This window comes from Papaver somniferum, chromosome 2, assembly GCF_003573695.1.
Source record: "Papaver somniferum cultivar HN1 chromosome 2, ASM357369v1, whole genome shotgun sequence".
Lineage (NCBI taxonomy): Eukaryota > Viridiplantae > Streptophyta > Magnoliopsida > Ranunculales > Papaveraceae > Papaver > Papaver somniferum.
In genome coordinates, this window is record NC_039359.1 from 203,832,264 (window position 1) to 203,842,289 (window position 10,026).

The following is a 10,026-nucleotide window of genomic DNA, read 5'->3' on the forward strand; positions in this document are numbered from 1 at the left end:
AAATAAAACCGTAAAACATGACAAAAAAGACGGAAGTTGTGCAGATTAGTTCCTCCCGTTATGGGGTGATAAAACTCCATACTAGCAATTAGTTATTTACTTTTCTTTTTTAATTTTATGAAAATGTCGCCGGTCAAGGGGACTAGTTATTTATTTCTTTTTGTTTTCATTGTCAGAACATCACTCATCAAACTCACAGACAAATAAATAACTAGTCCCCAAGTAAAGGAGCATTGGAACCATCTTGCCACTTGATGGTTCTCATCGGCAGGACTTGAACTCCTGACGGACTCATCTGGTGGAAAGTCTGGTTAGTTTATCATTATCAATTTCTCCTCTTGAGTAAGGCCTTGTTCAGTAGTGGGCTATTTCATGCCCATGTTGACAAATTAACACAAACTGGATCCAATTTCAGATTCAGGTGAAAAGAAGAACCTATAGAGTCTAGAGAGAGAGACCGAAAAAGAAAGAAGAGAAAATTTTGAAAGAATAACAAAAATGGTGAGAACAGCAGAAGTATTGAATGCTTACAGATTAGTACTGAGATCAACAAGGAAATCATTCAAAGGAGATACATTGATGTTGAATGAATCAGCTGCTGAAGTACGAAAGAGATTCGAAGAGAATCGACATGTAAATTCAGATGCTGAGGTTAAAAGACTTGTTGAGGAGGCAAAGGAAGCTGCAGGTTTCATCTCTACTATGATTGTTCAAGCTAAACTTACTCCTCAAGGAGGTTATGGTAAATCTTTCTTAAACCCGTAAACATTTGTGTTGTTTAGTTTCTTAATTCTTTCAATTAGGTATTTAGAAAACCTAAATCATCATGTTTGATTTGTTTCAAAACTGCACGCCATATGTTTGTGGATGTTTCGATGTATTGGATGATTGAAATCCGTACCATCTTCTAACCAGTTCTGCTACAACCCTGAAACCTACAGCCTTGAGATTCCATTAATTGAGTATAGGTCTGTGTAGACAGAATTGTGAAATGAAAATGTGTTTGGTTGACAGAGTTGAGTCCAGTAGTATATCCTAAATATTATGGTATACCTTGTTACTGTAGGATGTTATTATGATGACTAAAAAAACTCATAAGACAATAGGAAACAATGAAATTGTTAGAAGCGCTCAACACTGTATTTATCAAGGGATAATACCTATGACCTGTAGATGCTTCTTTACGTCCTAATTTACAAGGTATTAGGGAATAATGAAATCGTTATGGAGTACCTGACTGTAAGATGTTATGATCATGCATAAAAAACTCACAAGACATTAGGAAACAGTGAAATATTTGGGAACACTTAAACACTGTAGACGCTTCTCTAGGTGGTGGTAAACTCTTTCCACTTTCTAATTTATTGATTCAACTACAAACACATGAGAGTTGTGGTCAAATTTAGATCATGTAATTTTGAAAATTATATGTTTCAATAGTGATTAGACTAATTTGAATGTTCTCTTGGATGGTTCAAGTCCCTTTTGGCGTCTTACTAGAAAGTTTTGAGTGTTGGCAATTTTTTGACAGAATACTATGGCATACCTTGATGTTACTATAAGATGTTCTGATCATCTATAAAAACTCAATTGCACTTAAGGAAACAAATGAAATTATTTGAAGCGCGAAATAGTGTATATTGGTGTTGGGAGGCTATGCGCTTGACCTGAGGTTGACACTGATATACTTCTTAATTTACCGATGATAAGAAAACATTGTATGTTTGGGGGTTTGGCACATTGGACGGACAATTGGTTTACGATCCAAATGGGTTAACTTATGAAGTACAAGATTTCTTGAGGACCCTTTCGGTCTAAACTGTTTATTTGTTTCACTTCCATTTCTGATATTTTTCTTTTTGATTGCTTTGAACTGCAGTTAATACGATTGTTTTCATTTCAGTTTCTCTATAGTGTAACTAGATTGTCTAAACTTTTACTGATCATCATAAGCAAATGTTGATGTGCTTGCAGCTGTGAAAGCAACTAATGATCATAAGGATTTAACGCTAGAGGTCCCTTCCGAAGCCCTCCTACCAAAGACCACATAAGGGGAATTGTTCTTGTATGACAATGAGCTGATCAGCCTTCCCAAGTCCTTCTAGGGCATTTTTGGTTGTTCCATTATCATGGGAGATTCATGAAGTTGCAAGCTTAATTAAGGTCTTACGATTTTGTCTTCGGAAAACATTGTACTTTAGTTTGCTTACCGTAATCAGAAGGCAGTAATAATGGTGAATAGTCGGGGTTCAACTTCCCTTTAAGGAATTAACTTTCTTATCGGATTCCTGTCAAATTTCAACTGTTTTTTTTTTTAATTATTCCTTTTTGCAAATATTTGTTGCACTAAGGCCGGTTCCTATGGGTTTGGCTAACCCACCCATTTGTCATGCTAGGTGGCCTGACAAACTGGCCGGGCCACGATGGGGAAAAGGATAAGTGATCGAGTCTCCACCTAGCGGTCGAGACTACACCGCTAGAGGTGTACTAGCGACCGCCAGGACTAGATTACACCGCTAGCGGTTTAATCTCGACCGTCCACGGTCGATGCTCTACCACCTATAAATACCCCTACTCCCTTCAGTTTTCATTCACAAAAAAATAATTCTTTCTTCCCTTCTTTAGGGGCAGACCATAACGATTTTTAAAAAATGAGTAGTTCCAAAAAAGATAGACAAAGGAAAAGAAACAGGAAAGAAAAAGAAAAATCTGTTCCAGATAGTGATATTGTATGGGTTCAGGATAAAGAGCGCGAGTTCGCTAATGTTAGGCAACTAGTTGGATCTGGTGTAACATCTACGCATTTATGTAACCATCCCGAGCGAGTTTTGTTACGTAAATTAAGAGGTGGGTGGTCTGAGCTAAGTGAAATTTATGAGTTACTCCCCGAACGTGTTCGAGAATCCTCGAGAAGATATCCTTCGCAGCGTTTATATTTCATGAAAGGAAAAAACCATAGGACTCAAATTATGCGAGTTATTTGTGAACGTTGGTGGAACACTGCAAATACGTTCTTTTTCAAGGATTTCGGGTGTGGTAAGTTCTATTTCTTCCATTCAATAGTTTAATTTTTAGTTCAGAAACAAATTTTAATTTTTAGAGATTCAATTTTTTAGTTTGATACAAATTTTAGTTCCACATACAAACTTTAATTTTATGACCATGTTGTTTTTAGGGTTCACATCGTTAGATTTGTATATGTTGACTGGAATAAAAAGTGAGGGTGAAATAGTACAATTTAACCAATTAAAGTGGATATCAGAAGGAAGATGGAAACAGTTACTGCCCTTGTACTCAAATGATATTGGAGGAAAACCAGAATCCAGAGACTTACACTCATATTGATTAAGAGTGTCTGGGTTGAAGGCTTTTTTGAGCCGTTACCATGCCAGGGGGATAAACAGAGCTGAAGATTTTATCCCGAGCTTGAACGGATTTTTGTATTATGGATGTTAGGCCAAGTTTTTTTCCCCAATGCTAGCACAATGTCATTAATTGGTTTTCTGGAATCTTTAGAAGATTTAAGGAAAGCGCCAAATTATGATTGGGGTTCTGCAACTTTAGTTGAGCTATACATATGTCTCGGTGATTGCTCAATTAAGAAGACAGATAGCTTAAATGCATTTTGGGTCGTATTGAAGGTAAGAACTATTTAATAGATTTATTATCAATTTTATTTTTCAGTGGTGAATATACTAACACATCAATTTTCGTCAATGTTATTTTTCAGTATTGGTGGTATACTTACTTTACGGTCGGCGAACCTGATCTTCACGATAAACGATTAATTTTTTCAGTCGTGTACAAGTACAAAGCTGATAATTGGATTGGCCGGATTAACGATGGTCAAAATATTGCTGCTATGCAAAGGATGCAATAAGTGTGCGGAACTAGTATCAACATTACGCCAGCGCTGTATACAGTAATTGATGAGTTCAATGAACCAGTGGCACAAGCCATGCTTCAGTTAAGCCTTAAGCGATTTGTGTTTTACAGTCCAGTTAGTGGTCAGTGTATTTGGTACTACGGAGAAAGACATTTGTTTCAGCTACAAGGAAGAAAGGTAAAAGCAATCAACCCTTTTCCAACTTCAATTATTTTACATGATGATTGGATAAAGTTGATAAATAATGGACAACCTTGGGAAGAAGCTGATGATTTGATCCAAGTACCAAAAAATGACTATAATTACTACAGTTGGTTCCAAAAGGTATGCGTGCTAAATATTGTTGTTCATCCACAAACTTAGGTAGTGTTGACTTTCCAGCAATTGACAATTTGCCACTTACAGATCTTCCATCCCAACCCCCACCACCATCGGGCGAACCATGTACGTACACTAGCAGTCAAATGGGGTCGTCACATGATGCCTCCATTATCTTGGGAAGTCCAGACTTTATCATCAAGTGGAGATGTTGTTACAGTTCCACTTACTAGTGAAGGTATGCTTCTGAGCTATCCATACGATAATGTGGTGGCAACAAAAAGAGTATAAGACCGAGTTGAACAATTTTGCGCTTTTTACCAATCAATTCCTCAATTTTCACTTGAGTCAGATGCAGGCTTGGAGGGAGAGTATGAGTTATGAATTGAGTTATGAATTGCATGAGACTCTGTTAGGGTCAAGTTCTCAAACGCCCGGTGAGAGTAATACAAGAAATCGTGCAAGTGGAAGTTGTGCAAGTGGAAGTCGTGGAGGTCGTAGAAATCGTCATCACACTCCGACGGAAGAGACTATGGTGGAAGAGACTCAGCTACCACCAACAACATCAAACTTGGAGACGGATTTCCAGTCTCCTCTTGGTTTCATTCCTCAAGGTCATGTACTTACTCCTAGTGGTGGACACGTTAATTTGGATGCATTTAGGCAATCCGTAATTTATACCCCAATAAGTTCAGCATTTCACCGATTTCAAGCACCTCCAATGGCTCTGGTACCATTTCAAAATTATGAATCACCTGATGCTACTCAACCACCATCTCAGAGTCCAAATAATGAGTTTTTACAAGATCCAACATGCTTAGGGGATTATCTATTTGGTTGTAATCGTTAGTTTGAGAGTTTTGTTTAGTCGTTAATATGAATCGTGGTTTGTTTAAATCGTTAATGTAATTGCACTTTTGTTTGATAAATAATAATCTTCATTTCAAGTTTTCTACATAACTTGAGAACCTAGAATTGATAAGCTAGATTAAATTGGGGCATCACTTTTAAGATTTCATAACAACTTGCATATCGGAACTTCTTTCCGTTGTCACGGAGCCACTTTGCACGACATCTTTGATCAATCTCCAGCAGGGTTTCACCACTTCTCATGTTTCGAGCATCTTCCCTTATCATACTAATATACTTGTTAACATCTTGGAAATTATGGAGAACCGAGCACCCAACACCATCGAATTGCGGCTGTTGAGATTTGTTGTTTCTTCTTCAAATTTCATTAAAACGCGTTCCCAAAATGGAATAAGCTGTAATGCGCCATCATGGATTGGATGATTAGTGTAGAAAACATAATTCCTGCAGATGCATTCATCTTCTAACGTGCTAAAATTGTGTTGTTGTGCAACTCTCCAACTATTTGCTCTTCTTAATTCATTTTGCACACTAGCTCGGAGTGCAACTCTTTGATTTTCGGCCGCATGTTGCTCTTCTATGAATTGAGGCATAGACACGTTTTGAGCCATTGGAAAATCTAAGAAAATAGGAAGAATGTGTGAGTTAAAATGGTAGAGGAATGTGGTATTTATAGGGGGAAATTTATGACCGTTGGATCAGATTCTATTAAGCGGTGTAAACTAGACCGGCCGGTCTTATAAGAACCGCTAGGGTGTAGTAAACACCTAACAGTGTAGACTTGACCAAGCGGTCGAGACTCGACCGCTCGGTAGAAACTTGACCTGGCCTGGCTAAGTTGCAAATTTGCCACTTAGCCAGGCCGGTTTACCAGCTCTATAGTGGGTGCAAAAATGACAAATTTTTTGGTTTGCCACACCCATAGGGACAGGCCTAATAATATATTGGGACGAATTTCATTAAAAAAAAAATTGGGGACGAATGACTTCGTAGAAAAATAAATAAATTGTACAGGAGAATTTGGTGCGGAAATGAAAACCCATTGCTGAGAACCAATGATTCACTATATTAGACGAAACATTTTTATTTTTTTTGTAAATAGGCGTGGGCTTCAGAGGATTTAGTACAGAAATGAAAACCATTGCAAATATGTAGCTCGTAACATGTTTTGAGGGCACAAAAACAAGTCTTGTCTTATATGAATTCTTAGTACTCATACATACAGCAGTATCTGTTTTTCACCAACACTATTAAGATATCAAAACTTTGGTAAAAAAGATTTAACAGCAACAGACCAAAAAGCTGCTTGAGAATCTGCCTACAAAGAATGAAGAGACAATGAAAACTGACGAGGGACATTGTGAATAACAGGGGTTACTGGTCTCTGGGTACATAAAGTCAAAACGTCCTGCATGATACAAGCTTAGACCCTTGGTATCTCACGATGTCATGTCCCTCAAGAATCTTCCTCATCTTCCTCGCCTTCCTCACCATCGTCACCTTCCTCGTCGTCCTCACCTTCCTCATTGTCCTGATTTTGCGCTTTCTTTTCATTTTCTGGGAGGAATGTAAAAAAGTTAAGAGATGAAGAACAATAACATGAGAACCTTACAGAAACCAATATTTAACAGGTCGGCCAATAAAGTGCAGACTCACAATAAGAGCAGTTAATTCTGAATTAAAGCTTGTACTTTCAAGAAAAGGAAGGAGACAAAAGACAATTACTTAGTATTAAAGAGTTGACATTGTGGAAACCAAATAGAACAATAAAGCAAAGGTGTAGTAGGCCCTCACCGTATTCGCTGAATATGATTCCACCAGCACATAGTCCTGCCTCGATTTTTATAAGTCTAAGTTTCACCCTTGGTCCAATCTCTTGAAGCCTGACAGCACTTTTGGTAGAAGCTTTATTTACTCTTCCGAGATCACTGGAAAGAGTTACAGTAGATGCTTCATCATCTGGTTCACTTTCTGATCCATAACCAGCCCTTCATTGACAGCACAAAAACAAACAAGTCACTAGCTTATACAGACACTGTATCATTGCTGCACTACTATCAAATATAATCCATGTTTATGAGTTAGGTGTCTAAAATAGTTCCTGGTCCTGTAGTGAAAGAAATCATACTTGGTAACAAAGTCGCTCACATCCCGAAGATTACTCAAATCTGGCGCTTGATGGTTTAGGACAAATTTTCTAAGTTTACGTGAGACACCAACAGGCTGTAATCTAATGGAATAATGTCGGAAATCAATAAGCTTTGTTTCCTTGTCATAATTAAGTAGAACTATTCTTTGACACGATGAGAGCTTCACCTGCAATACAATTAACAAGCATGACGATCAATCTAAAGAAGATAGTCGGACTTGTCAATGTAAAAGTTCAAACAATTTGTGTAGCACTCACAGTGTTGATATCAATAGCTGGAAATATATTCTGAAACATAATAGTTGTGAGCTTTAGATGTTCTTCTCCGGTTCCAAAACCAGAAAGTACAATCTGCCATGAAATTATTATATTAGGCACGAACAAGACCCAAACACATAATAGCATCAGCAAATAAGAAAACGTTACAGTAAAGTAAACCAAAGTTACCAAACACCATAATCTTTGCTGTTTAGAAGTTAAAAGATGAATAAATTGATGCTTACCAAAGGAGGGGACTTGAAAATTTCTGGAGGGCGTCTAGGACGTATTTGGGATTTTGCAACATCAAGTGCCAATGAGTACTCCTCTATTTTGAATGTAACAGTTGGGCCCTGAGGTGTCCTTGCGACTCGAAGATAGGGCGAACTACTGGTTTTAGATAACATCAGGAAATGAGTTACACCCAAACTTCCCGCGACATTCAGAAAATCTTTTAGATTATTCCGTTTCTTTTCCTGAAATAGAAAATAGATGATGAAGCATTAGATGTTGACTAAAGATAGCATTACAATAACAAAATCGAACTACGGATAGGCTAAGTGGCAATTTAGTAGAGTCGTCTTCTTACTGACAACAACGATGAACCTGAAGGCATGTTATCACGGGAGAAAAATGGCTAAATGGCTCCAGAAAAGGTTAAGCAAGTTCATCATATTCCATTTAACTTTGGAAGGTTGAACTAACCTCCAACAAAATTTTGTGGTATTCTTAACTTACAAGTCTAATGACTGTTGGTAACACCTTCATCCCAGCCATTACTAATTATAAACCATCTAACATAATCAAATAATAATCGGTATTACAGACAGGGTAGATAAGACAAGATAAGAAAAGACTCAAACTCATCACATATCTGAAAAGACATGATCAATAATAATTAATATATTTAGCAATCAAATTGTGTACACCAACAAATTGAATGACCCAAAACATAAAACACACTTGGTGTTAAATTGCATCAATTCACATATTGAGCGATAACAACCAAATATATTGACAAGCTATATCCTAAAAGTACTTGGAACTTGGAAGCATGCAAAATGAATACAAAAAAAAACACACAAATGAAATTCAAATTGCTATACCTTTAGCTTAAGGGCGGTATAAGGAAGCATCGACTCTCTCAAATCCTTTAACAATTGCTTCAATGAACCAGAAAGTTTCCCTCTAGAAAACACAAAACTTTTCGGGATTTTGTCACCCCTTACATGATCAACAACCGGATTCCTAATAATCGGTGCCTTCGAAAACCCAATCCTCTTCTTCCTCTGCAATATAATTCACAATACACATCAAACAGATTCCCGTTATAAGCTTAAAAAACATCACAAAATAAATAAATTAAGAAACTCAAAATCTCAGAACTCAAATTGCTTACATTTCCAATACGAGCCATATTTTTAAGAACGAAGTGAGCCGATTTAGAGCTTCAGAATAGGGTTTTCAAGCCTCTTAAACTGAAACAAGAAATTAAGCTGCAATGAGACATGTGATGTATATAATATGTTTTGATGTTTCTTGACATCGCCCTAATAAGTTGAACACTTTCCTAGACCATTATTCTTCGGAAAACAAACTAAAACCCTAATTTTTGAAACAAAAGCATCTGTTAGGAAAGTAAAAAGACAAACACACAAAACCTTATTATCAACATTTGAGATTAGGATTGAACTGCGAAACTCGAAGGTGAAAGCTTGGAATCGAAACAAAAGAGTTACCTTGGCTTTGTTAGTTGTTGGAGTTGCGGAGGGAGAAAGAATGTGAAAAAGAGTTGGCAGATGAGGGTTTATAGCTGTTTCTATGGACCGTTCGATTAAATAAATGAACTAAGTTGTATTTTCACCGTGGATTTGTATTTTCATCAGTTTGTAGGTATCATACCATCGGGTGCGGATATCAGTATTCGCTAGTCTGACTAAATCGGGTCTATGCCATTAATTTGGGGCATGTTACTAGATGACAAAAATGTCATTAGAAATAACTTTCACACCATTTTTTATCCAACATTTGAGATTAGGATTAATTAATTAGCATTAATTAATTGTATTAGGTGTTAATAACGTTTTAGATGTGAGATCAACTAATGTTAAAGAGCTCTTCAAAACATCAAACAACTTAAGTTTTTTGATTTTTCGTTTCGTAAACAGTACCCATAATCGGTTTACGTTTATGCACCTGTAAACCGATTCTGGGTTGGTGTTTCCAAAATTAACAGAGGACTTCTATAATCGGTTGACGTTGGCATATGTATAATCCGATTGTCCAAATCGGGGTTTTATGGGACATATATAAATCGATTGTTGTGGGTTTTAAGTGACACATATAAACCGATTGTTGTCTTTCATAAGAATTCTTTTTCCATTCATTTCATTATTGTATGACGCATTTAGCACATGCATCAAGCCTTTAAACCCCTAGGCGACCCTAGTGGACGAGTTATAGTCTCGTGAGGGTTTACGTAGAGGTCTACCCACAAAACCTACACAAAAACTTCTGAGACCATCAATCTTCGTCGGAGGAATCC

General features: G+C 37.1%; 2 protein-coding genes across 3 annotated transcripts; one reads left to right on the forward strand and one right to left on the reverse strand.

Moving 5' to 3' along the window:
* The first annotated feature begins 402 nt into the window (after positions 1-402).
* On the forward strand, positions 403-2,330 carry LOC113354409 (mitochondrial zinc maintenance protein 1, mitochondrial-like). Its single transcript, XM_026597747.1, has 2 exons — positions 403-742; positions 1,975-2,330. Exons 1-2 carry the CDS (start codon positions 499-501, stop codon positions 2,049-2,051), a joined length of 321 nt encoding a protein of 106 aa, XP_026453532.1. The 5' UTR covers positions 403-498; the 3' UTR covers positions 2,052-2,330.
* Positions 2,331-6,226: 3,896 nt separating this feature from the next.
* Positions 6,227-9,281, reverse strand: LOC113350286 (peter Pan-like protein). 2 transcript variants are annotated; one of them, XM_026594405.1, is made up of 8 exons: positions 9,221-9,281; positions 8,881-8,959; positions 8,588-8,770; positions 7,727-7,957; positions 7,482-7,574; positions 7,203-7,390; positions 6,869-7,062; positions 6,227-6,631 (listed from the first exon to the last, which is right to left on the reverse strand). In XM_026594405.1, the coding sequence occupies exons 2-8, from the start codon at positions 8,896-8,898 to the stop codon at positions 6,531-6,533; spliced, it is 1,008 nt and encodes a 335-aa protein (XP_026450190.1). In that variant the 5' UTR covers positions 8,899-8,959; positions 9,221-9,281; the 3' UTR covers positions 6,227-6,530. The 2 variants fall into 2 exon arrangements, with proteins under 2 accessions (XP_026450190.1, XP_026450191.1); XM_026594406.1 differs by lacking the exon at positions 9,221-9,281 and adding an exon at positions 9,143-9,217.
* Between the last annotated feature and the right edge of the window lie 745 nt (positions 9,282-10,026).

Bases quoted from the DNA above. Each gene is read 5' to 3' on its own strand.
- LOC113354409 (XM_026597747.1), top strand. From the start codon at position 499: ATGGTGAGAACAGCAGAAGTATTGAATGCTTACAGATTAGTACTGAGA. The intron at 743-1,974 runs GTAAATCTTTCT...ATGTGCTTGCAG, and splicing joins TACTCCTCAAGGAGGTTATG to CTGTGAAAGCAACTAATGAT.
- LOC113350286 (XM_026594405.1), bottom strand. The intron at 7,391-7,481 runs GTGAGTGCTACA...ATTGTATTGCAG, and splicing joins CAGCTATTGATATCAACACT to GTGAAGCTCTCATCGTGTCA. The intron at 7,063-7,202 runs GTATGATTTCTT...CTGTCAATGAAG, and splicing joins GTGAGCGACTTTGTTACCAA to GGCTGGTTATGGATCAGAAA.